General features: G+C 34.4%; 1 protein-coding gene across 1 annotated transcript in view; it reads left to right on the forward strand.

The window, feature by feature from the left end:
- The first annotated feature begins 826 nt into the window (after positions 1 to 826).
- The window catches only part of LOC121725336 (homeotic protein Sex combs reduced), a 43161-nt gene continuing 20648 nt past the window's right edge, over positions 827 to 23339 (forward strand). The window contains exons 1-2 of the mRNA XM_042112227.1: positions 827 to 981; positions 6781 to 7674. Coding sequence (XP_041968161.1) covers positions 6927 to 7674 — 748 coding nt within the window. The 5' untranslated portion in view covers positions 827 to 981; positions 6781 to 6926. The remainder of the gene's footprint in view (positions 982 to 6780; positions 7675 to 23339) is intronic.

The raw sequence follows: 23339 nt of genomic DNA on the forward strand, positions 1-23339 counted from the left end.
CTCCTGATAAGTTCCCGCTGCGCCCCAGAGATGTTTCCCAATGTAGTAAAACAATATCCACAGCCGAACATATAACCTCTTCCTTTTTGGAAGTCGGTTAAAAAACAAAGGTGCAGTTATATAGAAGCTCGCACAGGGCGCAAAAAAGGCTATTTACGGCACTGTTTAGTACCTCAACACAACATTATTTTTGCTAAAAATCTGTTCAAACTTTTTATTACGTACATATTATTATTTACTGGTAATGATGGCTATGATTTCCCTGTAAGTACTTAATGTTTTTTTTTCATTCATGATTTTAAAACTGAGACGTTAAGGTCCACGTATTTACGTAAGAAATGACGATAAAAATAAAAACCTGAAAAGATGGTAGTAGTTTGCTTAAGTTATCTTAACCTTTAATGTACTTAGGTACATACAAATAAACATGTGGAGACATAATAAATAAAATTAATTGTTTAAGAACCTCCCGCAATACTAAACTTGAAAAATGCATTTGAGACGTTTCCAATAAGCAAAAACAAATATAAATAAACAACGCGTTAATCCACGCACGGAGATAACATTAAAATCGCGTCAATCACAATAACCGATGATTGAGGACTCCCGATTTAAAAAACAATAATCATCAATCGGTCCATTGAAATCGAATCTGTGTTACTACAAACCTCTAATTAAGCTAATCGTCGGGCTCGAGCGATAGCGGGAGCGGCAGCGGGCGCGGGAGCGGGCCCACGTGGCGCTCAGGTGCGCCCCGCCCCCCGCCGCGCCCCGCCCGCCGCTCACTCGGCTCGCTCGCTCGTCGCGCCAGTCGCGCCGCACTCGACGCCCGAACGCCGGGAAAACACGAACGCTTTTCCGCCGCGGTCGCCCCTCCCGAACTTTTGGTGCGATTCGAAAGTTTAGTGTGTGTACAAACTTGTGGGATGATTGTGTTGATTGTGATTTTTTAGTTGATCGCCACTCTGAAATTTCGTTGGAGTGAGTATTTTTTTTTATATTTATGGCCATTGAAAATTATGTTCCATTGATATAGAACGATCAAAGTAAAATCAAAGCGTGTCGGAGTTAATCTTTTGGGACGTCGCAGATTTGAGTGGCCACTTTATGACGGGCTTAAAGTTTATTCCGCTAGGACTTATGAGCTTTCGTCAATTGAAATAGTTTTCATAGCTTTTATATTTATTTTATTGTGCTCAATAGTTTGTGTGTTTCATTCATGTTTACAATATAAAAGACGAAATAGACTAATAAGAAATTCAACGAAATAATAAAAAATGAAACTAGGTTTTAGGCAATAGTTAATACATACCATGCTTTAAAATATGTATCTTTTAATCATACGATTGTATTTTAATTTTAATTTTTGGGTGTAATAAAATTTATGAGGTCATCATAATATACATCTAATGGTTACAATTAATAATAATTTATACGTTTCATACACCTTTATGTTTATAATAATAATAAATAGCAGATAAAATATACTGTATAAAAACAGAATTATAGAGTTAGATGTAATCGTAAATCGTTATAGCTGGTACTCACTAAAACATAATGATTATTTTTCTCAAAGAATTATCAATATGTTACAAAATTTAGTTGTACTAAATTTTGTAACAAATTGATAATTGATAATTATCAATATGTTACAAAACATATTGATAATTTACTTATTATGTTTAATGAGTAAACCATTTACATTCTATGGATAAATAATAAAAGAGCCTATAGGCGTCTGAGTTTTCCATACACTGACTCCGCCCACTGTGAAATTCGTACATTGCTACTTGTACTAATATTAATATTGTCACTACTTTCAATCTTTAATTATTTTAGTGTAGTTTATTTTTCATGTTACTATTATCTGATAAGGTACAAGATAGAGCTTAAAGCCACCTTACCTGTCTCATTAAAAATGTAATTTACAAGTAGGTACCTAATTCATTAAATTCGAGTATTGTAGATATACGCGTCATATTATTTAGATATTATACCTACTTTCAGACTATTTAGTGTCATGGTCTATATTATTATTTGGTCTACATCTATAGAGTAGCATGTCTTCAGTCGCGTTTAAGCATAGTTTAAAAGCTAAAAAATACTAAAAGCAATTAATGTGCAACTTATTTAATTTCTCAACAAACAATCTTCATGCAAGCAAGTGCAATATACTCTTGTTTTTAAAATTCGAAATGAAATGTTCAAAGGATGCTGGGATTTAAAAAAAACGAAAGCAATGAAATCGTTCGGCCCATTTAACCCGCACCGGACGGGAGTGACAAAATTTCTACACTGAAATAAACTAACACATGTCGTCTGCATGTCACGGGCAGAGTAACGAGATTTAGATAGCTTACCATTGTGTACATGGATCATAACATGCTCCTCATTTGTTGTCTCTTATCTATAGAAATTGCACCATTTAGTACAGACAATTATTGTGTTATCGTAATATTATCTGCATCTTACATCCCTTGATGCTTCAGGTATTTGCAGGAGACATTACAATTTCAGAATTAAACGTAGCATATCATTGTAATACATGTATAACAAGAGTCCACCACAGTAAAAAGGTAAAAAACATTACACACAGGTTCCTTTCGCTTGACATGTGTCAAATTCTATGCAAAGTTATGTCTGATTCAATATATATGAACTATAAACTATGTTTAGAATTAATTTAAGAGCTTATTTATTATAAGTATCTCCTTTTAATACACAGCGTATAAGTTAAAAAAGGTTGATGTATTTATCTGAATAGAAAAGTCACTTGACAGAACAGTAATTTTGTGTAAGTTTCAATGATATTCTATGTTACTAACGTAACTAGATTGGAAGTTTACGGTAGCAACGCGTTGCCACTTCGAAGATGCCTGCAGGCATATCTCACATACATAATGACATAACGAATATATGACTTGACATTGTCTTTTGAACAAAAAAGTGGTTACGCATTTCTGAGAATCTTTTGTAAGACATTGCTACTCTAGTATTTTAGAAACTCATTGGTAAGTTTACTGCAGCATAAATATTTTCTTAGCATATTGACTCAGGCTTTGAATTGATACATTGTCCTTGGATATACATTAAATATATAATATATGTAATTAAAATTGAATATCACATTGGATATAAGCTATTAGGATTAGATAGATATTGCGGCATGAAAAGTGCTCGCGAAAATTATGGACAAAGGTGACAAACATAAAACACTCAAAATATTATGAACCTTTATCATTAAACAACTTCAAAACATTGTAAAAGATATTAAAACCCTAGTCTTCATTTCCTGACTTCGAATGACTTCAAACTAAAATTAATGTAAGTAACTTATAATATAATTTATAAATTTGGTTTATTCAAAACTGATATTTAGAAACCCGAAAGCCGGTATCGAAACAAATATTTAAAACCCATATATTTTCTGGTTATCACTTATTATCTCATCATTATGAGCTTTACATAATTTTACCAGTTAATTAAAATGCTACTTAATTGTTTATTATGACTACTTTAATAAAATGAGAAGGTATTTAAACAATTACAAATAAAACAATATCTTGTTCGCATCGTAATTATTTTATTCTACTTATTATTTATGCTCATAACTTTTTAATTTATAATTTAGAACCGGAATATTTAAACCATTCGTAAAGCCTTCTGAGGTTAAAAGCAAGTATTTAACAATAATTTATTAAATGTACTTAGTATTATCTTTGACTATGATAATAATAACAATTATTATGTAATTAATTGGACTCTAACTTTACAATTACTAACAATAATTTTCACGATAATCTTCTTCTTTAGGAATATAAGGTCTTCCTTGAGGACAGCCATACTGAAGTGTTGAATATTGTTAAAGAAATCACATAGTTTATTTATATATTATTTATTATTTCGTAAGAATTGTTACTTCTATCAATTTATATTTAGTAAGTGCCTAATATATATACGTGGGAGAGCCTATACGTGGGAGAGCCATGCTTCGGCACGAATGGGCCGGCTCGACCTGAGAAATACCACGTTCTCACAGAAAACCGGCGTGAAACAGCGCTTGCGCTGTGTTTCGCCGAGTGAGTGAGTTTACCGGATGCCCAATCCCCTACCCTATTTCTTTCCCTACTCTCCCCTAATCCCTTCCCATCCCTACCCTCCCCTATTACCCTATTCCGTCTTAAAAGGCCGGCAACGCATCTGCAGCTCTTCTGATGCTGCGAGTGTCCATGGGCGACGGAAGTTGATTTCCCTCAGGTGACCCGTTTGCTCGTTTGCCCCCCCCCCCCCCCTTATTTTATAAAAAAAACGTTTTATTTACAAAATATGAAAGGCACAGTAATTATCGTTAAGGAACCGTATTAATAAAGTGATCTTCAGAATAAGCTTAAGTATTTTATTATGCATTACTAGACTAGAGGTTAGTTTTGATTCTTACAGAAAGTTAAGTTTTCTACTCGTATTACAATATATACTAGGGTGTTGTTAGAGTAATGAGGAGGGCACTAGACACTAGAATGAAGCAGTCCATAAGTGTATGTGCGACTTAACTAGTCCAGTCTGTAGGTCTGTTGGTACCACTTGTAGGTTTTTTAAGCCACCCTTGGTCCAAAAACTTTGATTGAGACTAGAGACCAGCTGACTCCCACAATTGTCAAATTATGACACTACCAGCCTCGAAATAAATCTTTTGATAGCGTGTTAATTTAAATTGAAGGGAAATGTCAGAAGCGAATGCCTAGCAGTCGAGAATAGTAAGGACATTAGCTATAAATGTGTTGCTCTAGCGATCAATCTTATTTATAGAGTCGTCTACGACTGACTTAGCCGCGGCTCCATCATTATTTTGTTTATTTTCAAACATAAAAATGTCATAAAAATAACCATCAGTTAATAGCCGAATAAAAATTAAATGATATCAACGTGTTTGTGTTTTAGAGCTATCAAAGTTATTACTGCATAAAAATTTTGTTTTATTAGTTCCTAGACAAGTGGTACATTTTTGTGTTATGAAAACTTGATATACTACATAGTTGAGTTTTTTTTAATGAAATAAGAGGGGAAACGAGCAAACGGTTCACCTGATGGAAAGCAACATCCGTCGAACATGGACACTCGCAGCATCAGAAGAGCTGCAGGTGCGTTGCCGGCCTTTTAAGAGGGAATAGGGTAATAGGGGAGGGTAAGGATGGGAAGGGGAGGGAATAGGGGAGGGTAGGGGATTGGGCCTCCGGTAAACTCACTCCCTCGGTGAAACGCTGTTTCACGCCGGTTTTCTGTGAGACGTGGTATTTCTCCAGTCGAGCCGGCCCATTCGTGCCGTAGCATGGCACTCTCACGTCTCCCAGTTATTTGAGTAACATTACCTGTTATTATACTCGCTAATTTCGTATTGATTATAAAAACAAATTAAAAAGATATTGCCACATTAAGAAGTCGTCAATCATCTATGAAAACAATGTATAATAATATTATTATTATTATACTATTATTTGTGAGATGTTTACTCACTTACAGTTATTAAGTTTTTTAAGGTTTACTGTTAAATGTTACTTAATAATAATATGCCTTAATTTATTCTTTAAAATTGTTTAAATTGGATGAATGCCCTTAAGTTTTTAGGTGCAAAAGACTCTATGCCTGTGCAGAAGTTTTTTTGGAGCCCATTTTATTCTAATGCCTTAATATTTCTGGTAATTAAAAAGGAAATACGGATGTAGAGCATAGATAATAAGAAATGAATATTTATACTTTCAAATTCTAATCAAGATTTTCGTATGACATAACTGCGTTACTAAATATTGCGCATTTGGCAACGCTCACCTAATAAATAACACTAAAAATTAAATCGCTTTGGCCAAAATTTTTAAATCGAAATTATTCATTGCAATAAAATTTAATTCGTCAAAATTTATCATTATTACATCATTTTATCCAAATTTATCATTAATCATTAAATAAAGCAAGTGGTAATTTGGCCGGGAAGATGTATGCAGCGGGCGAGTTCATAAATCGGCAGAGTCACATTCGGCCTACCGCTTACACCCATAAACCTCTGTGGACACTTTTATGGCTCTACCACGTGGCTGGATTTTTTCTCCACTTGACATATGTACGCTTTTGAATGTCAATTTGTATCATTAGACCTCCGTGTTGATACGATGAGATTTATAGAATTGCCGTTTTATAATGCTACTGCGTTTTCGTTGTGAATCATGCGATTTTGGGAAAATTCGCCTTCCAATATTAAATGATGTCGAGATATTGAATTTCTTTAAATACTTGGGCTACGTTATTGATCTAAAAAAGATTTTAAAAACGTCACGTGCCTCATCGAATCACATAATCATAATACATAATTTACTTGCATAGTATGTGGTTACGAAATATATTCTACTGTAAAGCTTACAGTCAATAATTTAGTCATTTTTTCCGACTTCCAAAAAACGAGGAGGTTATATTATGTTCGGCTGTGGATATATATATATATATATATATATATATATATATATATATATATATATATATATATATATATATATATATATATGTATATATTTTTATTTGTATGTTCGACGATTACTCCGCCGTTTGTGAACCGATTTTTTCAGTATTCTTAACATGATAATGATTTCGTTTCATTATACCACCAGATATAAAACAACGATATTGTAGTGTGCCAGAATAATATAAGTGTATTAGCAATTTAAATAAAACACATTTGTCATCCCGTAACGAGGCGTCGTACTTGACCAACTAATGTATTTTATTTCATCGCAGGTCCATCAATCAAGCCCCACTCCGCGAGGACAATTGAATCGGACCGGTACATCTGTAGCACTTAATATGTCCGACTAGACCGAACGTCCGAGGATGACAACCTTCGAGTAGAGTTCAAGGAAAAAGTGGAAAGAAATTAGTTACAAATGAACGACCTAAACTATAACGCCGGGATGAGCTCCTACCAGTTCGTGAACTCCCTGGCCTCGTGCTACGGGAACCAGGTGCCGGGTCGCACGGGGACGCCGGTGGAGCAGACCGGCCACCCGGGGCTGCCGACTCCGGGGGCGGACTACTATAACCCGAACCCAGCGGCCGCCTCCTACCCCAACGCCTGCTACTCCCCGCCGCAGGTGGGACACCACTATCCGCAGCACCCGTACGCCACGCCGGCGTCGGGAGCCCACATGCAACCACAGTCCATGATCGACTACACCCAGCTGCACCCTCAGCGACTGGGCTCGGCGGCGAGCCACATGCACCAGCACTCGAACGCCAGCCCGGGTGCACTGTCGCCCAACATCATGTCGACTGCCAACCAGGCGTCGGGCACTAGCTGTAAGTTCGCGGACTCCACCTCCACGACTGGAGTCGCTTCACCCCAGGACCTGTCCACGTCGTCGGGGCCCGGCCGGACGTCCCCGGGCTTCGGCGTGGGTCAGAACTCCGGGACCAGCACCAAGCTGGGCCTGACCACGCCGATAGCCTCGCCCGTGGAGCACAAAGCGAACGTCAATCAGAACATATCGAGCCCCGCCTCCAGTACGTCCAGCAATGAGAGCAATGAAGCGAACAACTCCAGTACCGGAAACACGAAAAATGCAAAATCTGGCAGCGCACAGGCGAACCCTCCGCAGATATATCCATGGATGAAGCGTGTACATCTAGGCCAAAGTAAGTTTCTTTTACATATTACTTGTAATAATAATTAAGATATTCATACATTTATTAAGGTCACTTGCGCAGATCTGAAGTAACCCTGGGCTTATGATGTTTTTCCTCTCATTCCTCTTATTCAACTTTCAACCCATGTCTCAGCGGGTGGCTCTTATATTATAGAGTTAATTATACTACAACGTCATACTTCAAGTAAAAGACGCTGAGTGATACAGCTATTTAATAACCACACGCTTATATAATAGCTAATTCGTGATTTAGCCTTGTATAGTATTTAACCTAATTCTCTCATAAATCGTGGTAGAAGTAGCAAATCGTAAATGGATCCGCTCCTAGCAAATGATCCGGCCACTCCCCCATTAAAAACCAATTTAGTATAGCTCTATTTGTCAATTAGGTGCCAAAATAGAGACAAAATAAATTATATATACTCTGTTTATAAACCATTAGTATTAATGTATGATCAATGGATGACTGATGAATAGCCTCCTTAATAAGGCATAATAGCTTTGTGCAGGTTTCTTCGACGTCTTCCGAACGGCTAGGATCGTATATGGAATCTTTTGAATACATTACAAAACGGGCAACATACTCTTTGAAGTGTAAACTCAGTGTTTGCATTATACATAATATCGCCGTAAAATTGTAAATACAGATAGATAGATTGTAATATTTCTAAGTTAGTGATTGCAGACAGTTAGTTAGTGCTGTGGTGATTAACACTGATTTTGTATTGGAAATAATTTCCAGTTTTATACCTCTGATTAGATCTTAAATATTGACGTGGATGTAAAGATCCGCGATTAGATAAATTATAAGTGTAGTTTGATGACAAATTAAATTTGCAGTTATTCTCCAAACATAATATTATATCCTAACAAGATCTACGACACTAATTTTATACCGGCATCTAATTCAGAACTATACGTTTTTTAAACATGATATAATTTAAAATCACCAAAACACTGTTTACAATCAATTCTATAGGAATATAACAATCTACCGGTATTTTCAATTTGACGATGACATATAAAGGCACATTCACACTGAGTCCTTGAACAATAACTTGCTATCACGCGATTAAAAATAATTATATTAATGAACTTACGTAATTAACTAAAGTGGTTGTTTTTTCGTTTGTTTTGAACTAAATTAAGATGTTTTACGTCTACGTCGCGTGGATATTATTATGGGTTTTGATCATTAACACATCGTTTTGTGGAAAAGCTACCCCTCTGGATTTTATTAAAAACGTAGTATAAGGCAGTATATGCCATTAAATATTTGGATTCGTTAATTACAATTCGAATTATATTTATATTTTTTTAAGTACTTAATTAAACGAAGTGAAAAAGTAATTATGAACTTCTTTTATTAGTATAAAAAAATATTGTAAACTATAAATATACAATATCTAAGCTAGATATTGTATATTTATAATTTACAAAGCTTGCTTGAAGTTCTCTTTGCCAGTAACAATACTGAAAGTTAACCGTAACATTTTTTTCATAATAACTGTTGTTCCTACTTCCTGTATGTATTTAATTTTGTCCGTATACATACACATAATGGAAAGAACGGCAACAATGGACACAGTATAATACCATAGTTTGAATTTCCAAATGTTATGACTATTTTTCTTAATAAAAACGTAACGTAATTCTAGTACAAGTGTAGGAGTACCGGATAGGCCAAAACAAAACTAAGAACAGTAAAACATAAAAATTACGATGCACACATGTCCTAACACATTTTAACACACGCCAAGTCGGTAGATGTCCTCAGATAAAGACAAGCGCAGATGTTGCGTTTCTCAGTATTTCTTGGAATCTTATTGTTTCTATTTTATTAGCTAGCCTTGTCAAGGTCCTGTCTTCAGTTTGTCTGTCACTTCGGAACACGCCTTCATCAGTATGTTGCGTATAATTTTAGTATGCGAAGAATATGTGAATATTATTCGATCTTTATTATTTCACATTTTATTATTATGATCAATAATACTGAGGTAAAATAGCTGCAAAATAATTCACAGTAATGTAGAATAAACATGAGAATATTCTCAAGAATATTAGGCAAGAAGTAGAGATAACTCTAGTTCACTAAAAGCTTCGTTTTTTCAAGAAAAAGGTTACTATTAATGCTAAGTAGGTACTCACATGCGGTTTTGCTTGATAGTTTTACTCCAAATCGAGTAATAATTACTGTGTGGACCGCAAAACTCATAGCTCGAAGGCTCGCATCGAGCCGGCTCGATGGAATTAAATATATCGATGTAGAATAAAACTATCAAACAATGCTGAATGTGTGGACGAAATCCCGAGCCGCAGGTTTTGCTCGACGTTATTGCTCAATCGAGCAAAACCGTATGTGAGTACTTAGCATTAACCTGACTTATTAAAAACATTAATTATCATACGCACAATAAGAATCCTTAAATTATACAGGAACATAAAAATAAACCATAGCTTTTATTAATTTTTATTTTATTCTTACGTAGTAGCATAAGAAACATAAACTCCATAATAATTTCACGCATGTAGCCGCTACGCAGGTTTTAATATTATGTATTTACAAAAAACACCATAAATTTTCAAAATAAAAAGTTATTGGACATTACAGTTTCATGTTAAAGTGCAATATTTCATTCAGTATGCGTGCAGACTGCCTTTTGGTATTGCAGATACTTCGTTAGTTAAAATGTGTTCTAGGGGCACATCATAAACTAAATATCTAGGACAGTAAAGATTTTATCATAAATGAAGACACAAAAACAGTGTTTTCTTAGGAAATAAAGAGACATAATAATATTTTAAGAGACATAATATTTTGTTTATCTATACGTGGGAGAGCCATGCTTCGGCACGAATGGGCCGGCTCGACCGGAGAAATACCACGTTCTCACAGGAAACCGGCGTGAAACAGCGCTTGCGCTGTGTTTCGCCGAGTGAGTGAGTTTACCGGAGGCCCAATCCCCTACCCTATTCCCTTCCCTACCCTCCCCTATTCCCTTCCCTTCAATATCCTCCCCTATTACCCTATTTCCTCTTAAAAGGCCGGCAACGCACCTGCAGCTCTTCTGATGCTGCGAGTGTCCATAGGCGACGGAAGTTGCTTTCCATCAGGTGACCCGTTTGCTCGTTTGCCCCCTTATTTCATTAAAAAAAAATACATCTATACATACATACATATAAATAAAATTGGAGTGTCTGTTTGTAATATTGAAAGAACCGTTTTTTACTACATGCATATAAATCTATAAACGATACATACACCAAAACGATTTTTTTTTAATTTTTGTCTGTATGTCTGTCTGTCTGTCTGTTTGTTCCGGCTAATCTCTGAAACGGCTGGAGCTATTTTGTCGGGACTTTTTTTGGTAGATATCTGATGTAGTAAGGTGTAACTTAGGCTACTTTTTAACCGACTTTCAAAAGGAGGAGGTTATACTTTACTTTTTCATATTCGTTAGCGGACTATCTATCTTTGTTATTATACTATGTTGACGCGGACGAAGTCGCGGGCAACAGCTAGTTGCATATAAAAATACATTTTCCATCATAAAAAACTATCCTACTTCCTTTCCCAAGATTAAGAGTATCTCCATAGCGAATTTTATCCTAATCAGTTCAGGTTCAGTTTGGGCAATCAAAATGTTATATTATATATATTATATTATGTTTATATAATACAGATAACATACCTAGACAGATAAACGAACCGACTTTTCCATCCATAATTTTAAGTAGGTATGCAAATAAGAATAAATCCATCTATAATTTTATGAAATGCACATAAAACCGTGCGTTTTAAGCGCAACTTAAATTTAACTTTAATAGGAGTCTTGAATACTTTACAAATTATTATTATTGTTGGTATTGCTTGACCCCAAAGGTATAGCCTGAAGAATTTAATACTGTTATATCTGGCAAATGATCTATGTCCGAGATACCGTGATATTGATATCATGATCCTGCTTCGTATCAAAACCGTGATCGTAATGTTTAGAAAATATAGGTTTACTATTTCATAGCAGGTAAACTATTTTGCTATTGAACCGAAGCAACCATCGTTTTTAGGGTTCCGTACCCAAAGGGTAAAAACGCGGGACCCTATTACTTAGACTTCGTTGTCTGTCCGTCTGTCTGTCTCCAGGCTGTATCTAAAGAACCGCTATGGCTAGACTTCTGAATTTTTTAAACTTCTGAATTAGATTGTGTATATCTGTTGCCGCTTTAACAATAAATACTAAAATTAAAATAAAATTAATAGGGCTCCCATACAAACAACGACATTTTCTTGCCTATTTTTGCTCTATAACGAGTCCAACTTGCACTTGGCCAATTATTCATCATTACGGTTATATTAACCGACATGAAACTTCCGTATAATATGCTATTTGCCACTCATTATTAGGATAAGAGGGCTCTAAAATCTCTGAGACTGCACTGAGAGAGACATAATGACTACTTATTTTTAATAGAAAATGTATAGATTTTATGTAAAACTTTATTGATTAAATTAGGGCAATCAATAATAACCCTTAAGCTTCTAGTAATTAAAGTTAAATTAAAAAACCAAATTGTAACCATAAACGATCATAAATAAAAAGATTCACACCGCTTTGTTGATTTAAAATCTGTAATATTGGCAAAGTTATAAAACATTTATAGCCCAAAGGCCATTTATTTTTCTGAGTATACGACCATGGCGGTAAATATACTACAATGTGTCATACGCATGTAATTAAAATAATTAATTAGCATACATAATGAGCCGTAAATCAAATAAATTCTATTTTTCAATTGATAAAATTTGCTATAAATTAAAAATAATCGACAATATCACATTAATTATCATCTAAAGCCTATATTTTTAATTTAATGTCGTTTTCTGGCATTAAAAATTCATATTCGGTTTGTCGTTTCCTGCCTTATAAATATTAGATGCTAACAGGCTATCATGTCCTGAATCAAAATTACAAAATATTCAAATAAGTAATATGTAAAGCTTTCTTATCATTTCAATAAGTTTTTTAATTATTTTATCGCTTACCACAAGATAGCTTTCGATGAGTCAAGTCAATCAATAAAATACTAAATAGCCTAAAATACAGAAAAAAACTAATAAAAATTTGTACTTACCTTTAAATTTCGAGCAAACATTTCCGCATGTGAGAAATCAGCAAGACTATTAGTTTCGATGTCAAGAGTTGCGCATTTGTATGCAATTACAAATTGTTTTATTATAATTAGGAACAAATTCTAATTACTAAGAGATAGTTTCTAAACAAATAACAAATCGAATTCCACCGAAGATTAGTGTCGGTCGGTCGGGGAATAAATCAAGCTGCTTAGCTCTGACTGCAGTAAATTACTACACAAATAATATGCTAAACTATCACGTAATGCAATATCATACACTGCTATAACATTTAAACTAATATTTAACGTTTGTACAGCCAGCAAAACTATTTCAACAGTCATTTTATAAAAAATGGCGACAATTATTACAAGTTAAATATACTAGCTTAAATAGCATATTTTAAAAATAACAATATATCCACTCATTAGTGAAATTTGGTAAACTTATAATAATTATAATACATAAAACCTAAACACACGGTTCACATTATAACGTTTTCACATCGCATAAAATTATGACCTCGACAAGGATTCTCAGAAACTAGAAAGGTTTACTTAGGCCGACTAACGTATTATGTGAGGTAAAAGATTAAGATAAGATCACAGAACCGCAAGCACCGCCTGACCGCAACTGACCACTCGGTACTCACAAAGGGTTAAAAATAAATAACTAAAACTTGTATGTAAGAAAAGGAATAAATAAATGTGAGGCCGGGGATTAGTCGGGCTGCGCGGTTGGCTGTCGGGGAGTCGGCTCGGCGGCAATGACTTTGCAGATTTCGCAACTTCCTTTTATTGGACGCGTTTTGCAAATGGCGCATCAAAAATATACCTAACGAAAAATTTTAGGACTTTTTATTTGTTTGTGTTTGAAAATAAAATGATAAAAATGTAGAATTTCAAAAAATAAAAGTAATTCTTAATTTTTAGACATTTTTTTGCTGACTGTACCTATCGATTCCCTAAATCTTTAATAAATAAAATAACAGATACGTAAGAAGTATCGTGAACTCTTTCGAACTCCCTCAAGAGTTTGGAACTTTAATAATTGATGGCAAGTTTAGCAGCCATAAAATATAAGGGGAAGCCGTTATTTTTCATACGGCTTACCTTTAAATAATTTGTAGTTCGATGCGAGGACGGTTAAATAAAAAATACTTTTTATTTTCACAAAGTTCAAGTGTACACGCAATATGACAAATTGCAAAATAAGTGCATTGATGCAAAAATTATTAATATTTCATGCTAATTTTGATATCGCGACGCATTTTTTAAATTAAAATACTGGGCAACAAGTATTAAAATTTTGTACCTCATTAGTTCTTGTTATGGATTTACCAAATTCTTCCTGAAATGAAATGGCAATTTATCACATAATATTATAAAAATAATCTTGCAAATATGCAACAGTAGGTAGCTGCAGTTCCAATTAATATAATATCTTGTGACAAAACAAGTTAAGCTTAAATACTTCGACATTAAAATACGTTTTTGAATAGAATATACAAATTTAATAACATGGCTTCTGTATATTAGCATACAATAGTGTAAATCTTCAATTAAATCATCATTAATAATAGTTTGACACCGTTTATCATGCATAATATGTGATTAATCATGTTGAGGTAAGATTACTATCGGCACAGTAATCGTTTGTTAATGCATCTAAAGTCTAAACCTCTACCTTGTATCTTATAACCTTCTATGACTCCTAGTCCTTCATCACGTCAAACCCATAATTAAAAAAAAATGGTTCAAAATTTTTAGACCTTTTTTAGGGTTCCGTACCTCAAAAGGAAAAAACGGAACCCTTATAGGATCACTTTGTTGTCCGTCTGTCCGTCTGTCAAGACCCTTTTTCTCAGGAACGCGTGGAGGTATGAAGCTGAAATTTATATCAATTACTCAGGTCTACTGTCCCTTGAAGCTGTGAAAAAATCAAACTTCTAAGCCAACGCAATCAAAAGATACAGCCGTTTATGCCGCAAATTTTCGACACTTGCAAGGGAATCAAAACCTACAGGGTGCTTCCCGTGAACTCAGAATCTTGAAATTTGGTACGAAGCAACGTCTTATAGCATAGATAAAGGAAAAATTACGAAAACCATAAATTTTTAGTTACATCACATAATATATATTTTTTTAATAATTTTAAACTTACTACCCATTTCCTCATAAACGCGTAGAGGTATTAAATTGAAATTCATACCAAATACTCAGGTCTATAATACCTTTAAGCTGTCGGAACCCTCGGTGCGCGAGTCCGACTCGCACTTGGCCGGTTTTTTTTCCAATGTGCCAGACGTATACAATCAGAGTATAGATATTTGATGTATAAAAAATTAATTAATATTTAAAAAAATAGTTTGTTATTATTTTTAGCAATATTCTGCGAAATAAACCTCAACATTTAAGTAAATGAGTGAGTGTACGCATAAGTATGCGTACAGCACCTCCCTCCTCTCCCACACTGCCTATGCGTACACTCGCATGCAAGAATCTGCAAACACCACCACCACACAAGCCATAATAATAAAGTCGGCAAATCCGTGCAAGGCCCCTCACCACCACGCGGGTTGAACACCTCGACGCGCGTCTCTCCCCAACACCGGAGCATCCTCAGGATGTGGACTCTACGAACAACGTCCGACAAGTCTTGACGAAGGTTGAGAGGTTTATTTCGCGGAATATTGCTAAAAATTATAACAAACTAAATTTTAAGCTATGGATTTGGACGTAAAGTAACGCCTGATTCTATTAACTATTAATTAATATGTAAGGGGGTAGGTTACCTAAGCAATAACTCTACGTATAATATTGTGATATTGTTTCTAAATGTAGAACTTAGATGTAGATTGTAGAACATAATTTTGTCTGAATGATAATATTATATTGGTCATAATATTAAGATTGTATATCGAGTTCTTCTTTAGCTAGAAAAATGGAAAGTCTACAAAACACTCATTTATTTATATGAAATTGACTGTACATAAGTATGATCGACTAACTCGACAGTATTAAAATCAGTAAAGTTTATAGTTACGACCGTAATCGAAAAATAATAATATTAATTTTAAAGATGATTTCAAAATGTACGAGGCATTTTAGTTCCTACCTTCTTACACCCACAGAAACGTCAAACGCTGTGTTTTGTCGTCCCACTTTTTAATCTCATTTAAAGTTAAATGGTAAGCTTCCTAAACATTAATCACTTAAATGTTTTAGCCGTATTTAAATATCTTATATCATGCCCAATGTTGACTTTCAAATTCGAAGAAATTTGATTAATTTCACATCGGATGCAGAAAAACCTGATCTACAAATTATAGCGTTGCAGACTCCAGTACAAAATTGATCGTCAGATACCACTTTTCTAACCAACGAGTGATGAAAAAAATAGACATCAGATTTTAGTTTACAAGATTCCTAATTCTCTCTTTTGTAACTAAACGCTTAGGTTTTGTAAATCATTTTAGTAATTACGTTTTGGTGGTTTAAGTAATATATGATGTAGGTGCAGGGAAAATCAAATATACTTTAAGGACTCTCAATGCAAAGCTTATTCAGAATTGCACATACAATGAGCGCCCTTAAGTGTTTTAATTTCATTTCAATAAGCCATGTCGCCTCAGACTCTGATTAAGTTCCATAAGGACTCGCTTGTACGCTCGAAGAGAAACCCTTCTTAACCTTACGTCTTTGGTAATACGATCGAAAACGAATACCGGTTTGATACCGCCTGTACAGTAAGCAACACATGTCAGAGACATATAGCCGATTGTAATAACATAAAAATACATAACGTGTTGTGCTGTGTACGGCAATAAGCTCAGAATTAGCATAAGCATCTTACGCCATTAGTCAAACATACGTGTAGCTTATTTTAATTACAAATGAAAGTTGTTTCTGTATTTCAAATGAGCAAAGCTGCAAATGTATGACAGAATATAGGGCCTCAGACAGGCTTTATAATTGTATTTAAATTAATAGGTAATATTATTCATAAAAATGCAGACGCAAAATGTTGTAGGAGAGTGAAGGTGACAAGTTCTTACAGAGCTATAATTATGTGATGGTATTTTGAAATGCAAATTGTGTAATGCGTACCATGATTTCAAGGAAAAATTAAAATTGATATTGAAAAGAAACTGCAAGGATTTATTTTCAGTAACATTAAAACTCTCATTTTTCTATCAATTTGTATTGATAGCAAAATTCAAATAAATGAATAAAATAACTTGTAACATGATGAAAATAACATTCAGTACATCTATCAAAGCTAAAACTTTGCTTTACTTTCTCGGAATAACTTCAATGAGATTTGCAATTTACTTTTTATGATATTGATAAAGCAACACCTAGAGAGACGAATGCCGCTCGGTCACCTCATATATTAGATCTGCCACATTGATAAAGTAAATTTGCCGGAACTTCGCTTGTAAGAATTCGAGTCAGTTGGCTTCATAACAGAGCACAGGAAAGGTCAGGCCAGTAAATTTTGTGATGAGCTTAGCGCGTATAAATATGTTACGCTTTAATTAATCAGTGTTGATATTATTTATTTAATAAAGTGTGGACGTATTTATATAACCCAGTTGTGTGGTGTGGCTACCTCTTCGACACTAAATACACAATCTTGAAGTGCACATCCTACGCAAAAAAATATGTTCTAGCTTATTAGAGATAAAGTTTAACCTGAAACATTATGTGAGTTTTATGATCCTGCAATTACAATTCGATACAATTTTTGCTTTTTTTGCAAAAATTTCAAAATATCTGCACTTATTTTTGAGTTTATGTTAAAAATCACACGACTTTTACTGCCTTACAAAAGTCAATAGATTGCATTCAAGTGAACGTCTTCATCAATGAAAAAGATGTCAATGCAATAATTGTGTCATATTGTGATATAATAGGAGCGGTTCAATTGTTTCGCAGCAATAAATAACATTTCACAAAAGATTCGCGGTTTTCTCAAAAGCTAAACGGGCTGCTAAACATTTTTTTTCGTGTCGGTCCTGCGGCGATCCAGGGCCTATAAATATTAATACAATCAAATGTTTTGACGGGGCCCTTTTTTAAGCTTTATCTTGTACCTCTGCTCATTTTTTACGAGGATCGAATTCGTTTTTATTTCGTGTTAATTTGGGCAGCGAGGTTAGTCTTTTAACAGATCGTAAAGTAGAAGAGTGTGGGGTTCCGGCGCCAGGTGTATTATTTGCAGAATATTGGCCAATCATTTTAGGGAGTTTCTTAACTTAACGTCTTTTAATTTTTTCAATTTATGTCCGTTGGGCACTTGAGGAACTGATTGCGAAAAATACAGTTTTAAGAGCATAACAAAAACGCTCTGGTGCAATTTTTCTAGATTTGAGGTCGCAAGGTAAAATCTTACTGTATTCTTATGGGTGAAGGTCGTAAGAAACAAAACCTCGCTATAAAAATATATTATGTGCTATTTCTATCACCGTTAAAATACTATCTATTGTTGACAATTTGATGCATTTACTATGTAGGATATTTGGACTTAGTCCAATATTTTGTATATCTATAACTTTTAAATATCGCACTATTTACCTCTTTTCTTACAAGTCACTTTCCTATTTTTTATACATTACATACTGCTTGATTTGCTAAAAACCCTAAATAATATTATATTCAGATACTCTCTTTGCAATATTTTTATCATATTTTATCAGAAGCATCTAAGATCTAGAGCACAATTGCACATCGAAAGTTAACTCGCTACCATTAAATCAATTATGGAACGCGATGAATACCTTATTAATTATTACTAAGCAAATAATATTTTACTCGGAATCAACTTTTACTCCAAGATCGTGCCATATCTACCGACATGTAATCAGCGAGCTAATGGGATTATAGATAATTATTTAGAAATATAAAATTTTCAAATTCCCAGCACAGATTATACCAAATTAGCATAACGGCGATTACTCACACTATATCATTAATTCTTAAATAAAAACATAAATCTCTGCACCGACTCTAAGGACTGTAGAACAAACACCCACCAGTCGATTTGTACGATCGAAATTAAACTCTATTTTCGTCGATTAGGGTCGCGAAAAGCTCGCATCGAGCGGAACAGGTTCGGCTTCGACATGATCTGATCAAAGTATCTAAAATGGTCACAGTTAGTGGGTTAACCACTTTAAATTGTCATGTGGCTGATTTATTTCTGTATCTTTTGCGGTCAAACACATTTTTGTGTTCTTACATTCTAAATCTACCTAAATATACGGTTTATTGTGTAACACCGATTTGTCTCAAATATTTAACTGTGTTGAGCTTCCGGAAGATTTATTTTTATTGTAAGCGGTTCGTGATATTGTGGTTTTATTACGAACAGCAATTTTAATGGTTTAATCCTCTATTTTGGCTGATTAATAGATTACTATCGCATAGGCCTCAATAAGTCTGTCAACCGAGAGTCAAGCAAGCCCCAAGTATCTTCTTGTATCCACCTTCGCACATTGTCCACTTACAACTTATGTAATAGCTGATTTTTTATTCATTATTTGCTCATTGCAGCTATATTGCCTTCAAAATTTTGCAAATTGTTTACTTAATCGCCACAAAATATTGCAAGTCTTCTCAATAATTATGTAAGCATTAAGTACACGTTCATCATTTTTTCTTGTGTTAGCAACTTTAATGAACTCTACTACCTTTTTGCTGACAGTTTATGTAATCTTATGTACAGCATCAAGATTACTAAAATCTTCACTTGTAATAAATTTATTGTTTACACGTTTGTAATTTCTTCCTGCGTTAATAACTTTCATGAGCTAACAAACTTTACTTGTAGTAATCTTGATACTGTATATTACCACTTACATACCAATATGTACTTACATGTACCTCGTGACAACACTCGAGCGATTATAGATTTCAACATACCAAACTTTTTAGCCACAGGCGTAATAAGTGTACGGTCGTAAACTATAATCATTCGCGAGGGCCAATAAATAATTGCGTAGTCCGGGCCTGGTTTTTGTCGGATGCGCCGGCGCAGGTAATATAGTCATAAATTTCCATAACCGCCACTCGATCTTATCAAACATGATTTTAATTTGATTTCGGTGCCACACGTGTTGAGGCCCACGAGTTACGACCGTAGCAATAAATACTCCTTAGTAGCACGTAATAAATTTGGTAAAATATTAAAAAAAAACATCGTCGTATAATTAGTACGATTTTTATTGTCTGCTAAATGATTTCAAGTTTATAGGTTCTATAATTTAATTTATTGTAGGAAGTTAGTTTTGTAAGAATTTTTTATGTCATTTTTTAACGATTGCTATTAGTTTATTTAACAATTTAGTCTTTACTTGCTTTACTGTACATAAACGAGTAAACGATCAAATACCTTGGTCATAATAATGCTCTTTATTATGACTAAGTACGTTGGAAGGCTAGCTTATACCAACGACATAGAAATTGCTTTTAGAATACCTACGGAACCCTAAAAACTAGTACTTAAAGTATTATTAACTGAAGGTGAACATTAGCCCAGTTCACACGATATCATGTAACGTAATTTATTGAGGCGCGTTATCGATAACAGTTCGAGTTAAATCGACATCGTAACAAATCGATTCTCGCCTTTTACTAAACATTAGTGACAGACAATATGTCATTACAGCGTATTCATTATCGATGGATTCACTGTAATTTTCTCGTAATTTTTCAGTTGTGTAATCTCTACCAGACATTGCTGTACAACCGTAACCCTTAATTTTGGATAAATATCACCAATACTTTCGTTTCGTTGTGATATAATTTTTGTGAAGTTATGGTAAGAGTACGTCTTTTAATTCCTAAATTCTAATATATTTATCAAGCTCGTAGATGCATACGTATCGTGATGCCACGCTCGGTACAATTTTAACCTGCCAAAATATGTCTACTTTTTTTTTCTATTTTGTTTAGTACTTTTACCGGATTTTCTACCAGCTAGTTAGTAGTTGCATTAGTATCTATTTAGCAATCAGTAGTTGTTTTATAAATGTTCAATACTAGGTAGTCAATAAAATATTCCTCCACGTCACCTGTCGATTTAAACTCGCTTCGCTCTAACCGAGATTAACACCATACGACTATTATCTGGTATCAGCCTATAATCCATTTATCACCGCTTTTGTTTACGATCCTCGCGTATCATCGACTATTAATTATAATGCGTTCCTCACTTCGAACTTTGACGTTCTCGCTGTGTGACAGACCAGAGATAAGAATGTTAATGTTACGATACTTGCACCTCGTCAAACAAAGCAATATACGTCATAAAGTAACGGTGTAAGACTGATTTTGACTCCTCCGCTAATGGATCTCGGGGTTTTCGAATGTCAGTTCTACCACATCGAGGTTAAGGTCGAAATTCCATTGGGGGACAATTGTACACCTTTTCGTGGAGCTTCGAGAATTTTGATGGATGCGGTTATAATTGTTTCTGTATCGATTATGCCAGTGACGTATACCGCGACTATAGCTCATTTTATTAATGACGTGGAAGCGGAAGAGGTTGGATGTAACGACAATGTAACGTCACAATTAATATCGGAGCTGTCAAAACATCTGTCAGCGCCCGCGTCGGCGGCTGACGTAATTAATTTATTTTAATTAACTATTTCAAGACGGCTTTCTTCTGATTGACCATTATTGTTTCGTTCGAAGCCAAGAGTCAAATTAGAATCGCATGTTGAAGTATGAGTATTAAATTTTAAATTTTATTTGACGTTAATATAATTCATATCTACAAACGCATTAATTACCAAAGAGAGTGACCACGTGATTGGGGAAAATCAAGCACTTATATTTAAGGGAAAAGTATAGTAGTACGCAATGCAGCTCTATAAATGGATGATTTGAAGATGGCGACAGCGGATGGATGTTGGCTGCCAAGATCGGGATGGCCAACCATCATACAGCACCAGCAGTGAACAGCAATGTACTGATGATGATAAGAGAAAATTTCTTACCTGAAAATACAAGAAATTCCAGATTAAATTTTAAAAAAATCTAGAAGCGTCTAGGTTTTATAAAATACCAGCTTCGTAGTTGGTATAATTTGCTATATAAAATAATATATTATGAGGTAGTTTAGGCTTTATCTTAATGCACAAATTATGTAAATTGAGTGAGCAACATATTTTAAGTGCCCAACATAAAATTGATTTCTTGTGTTTTGTTGTAATTTATACGCATGTTTGCTTTATATAAGAACTCAGAAGCCACCGCATTTTAAGTAATCAATATTGAATCTTTACCGGTGATTATTTATATTTTGTATTAACTATAAGAATAGTAGAATATTTTATCTACGCCTAAATTATTACAATTAAAAGTTATGAATCGAGCACATAATATTAGATTCAAGAGAAAACTTAGATGGATTCTTCGGTTATAGACTATAATATTGTCTTTTTAAGATTCAAAGTATATCTCCATAACTATCATCCTTATTAGTTCAACGGTTTGAACAACAGCTGATACCCTTTTGCCATATTTTGTAATAGAGTATTCAGTGTGTAAATAATGTTAAAGGTAAATAATCGAGATACACATAAGTGTGTACCTACTTACTTACTTACAGCTCGACTATCATGCTAAAATTGCTCGACGATCATCTTGATTCTATAGAACTGATGATAGACGTTTAGAAACGCAATGCTCCACCTACCTCTCTTTTTACTCAAACCGAGAACATTATCGGAAGAATCACTGACAATATTTAGAACATCGCGAAAAATCGATACAGCCCGTTGGAAATTGTCTAAAATTAACGGCACCGTATAAACCAGCGAAGCAACGAACCGGACCGGAATTTAAATAGTCTGAAGACAACTTTAGAGCGAGCCGGAATCTATTCGGTACGAGAAGTTGAGATGGTTTAACCACGGTTTAATCGATGGTTAATTGAAAATTTTCATACCAAAGGCTGCACCCAGCGATATTTCATGATTAGCTGGTATAAGTACCATTTTATTTCATAGAAATGATTGTGTTATAAGCTTGATAAGAACGCAGTAAGAACGTGAAATTTTCTGTCAAACTCTTCATTAAATTAAAGTTATTCATTGAATGCTTAAGGTTTTTTGCGTGTGTAATTATGTATGATAAATAGATTTTTCTTCGTCTTAAACGCTTTAAGGCATAGTTTACGTGGCAACTTGCAGGTTTTACTAACTAAAGATAAATTGAAGCCTACCCTATGCCCTTTTAGATCCGTACCCTCGAGAAGAGCAAAAACACACGACATATTATCGATGTCTTAATTCAATAACATCGAAGCGACATGAACAGTTTTTGTGATAAATTTGCTGTTATTTTCTTAATAGTAAAAAGGCTTAGAAAAACACCCACGTACACTATAGACATTCCTATAAAAGGTCGGCGATAGTCACAAAGTTAGGACAGGACGACAGCGTGTGACGGGGGTTCGACGTGGCCACTTCATTAATTCTTGAACGTCTGATCAATACGACATTACTCCGA

This window comes from Aricia agestis, chromosome 3 (assembly GCF_905147365.1).
Source record: "Aricia agestis chromosome 3, ilAriAges1.1, whole genome shotgun sequence".
Taxonomy (NCBI): Eukaryota; Metazoa; Arthropoda; class Insecta; order Lepidoptera; family Lycaenidae; genus Aricia; species Aricia agestis.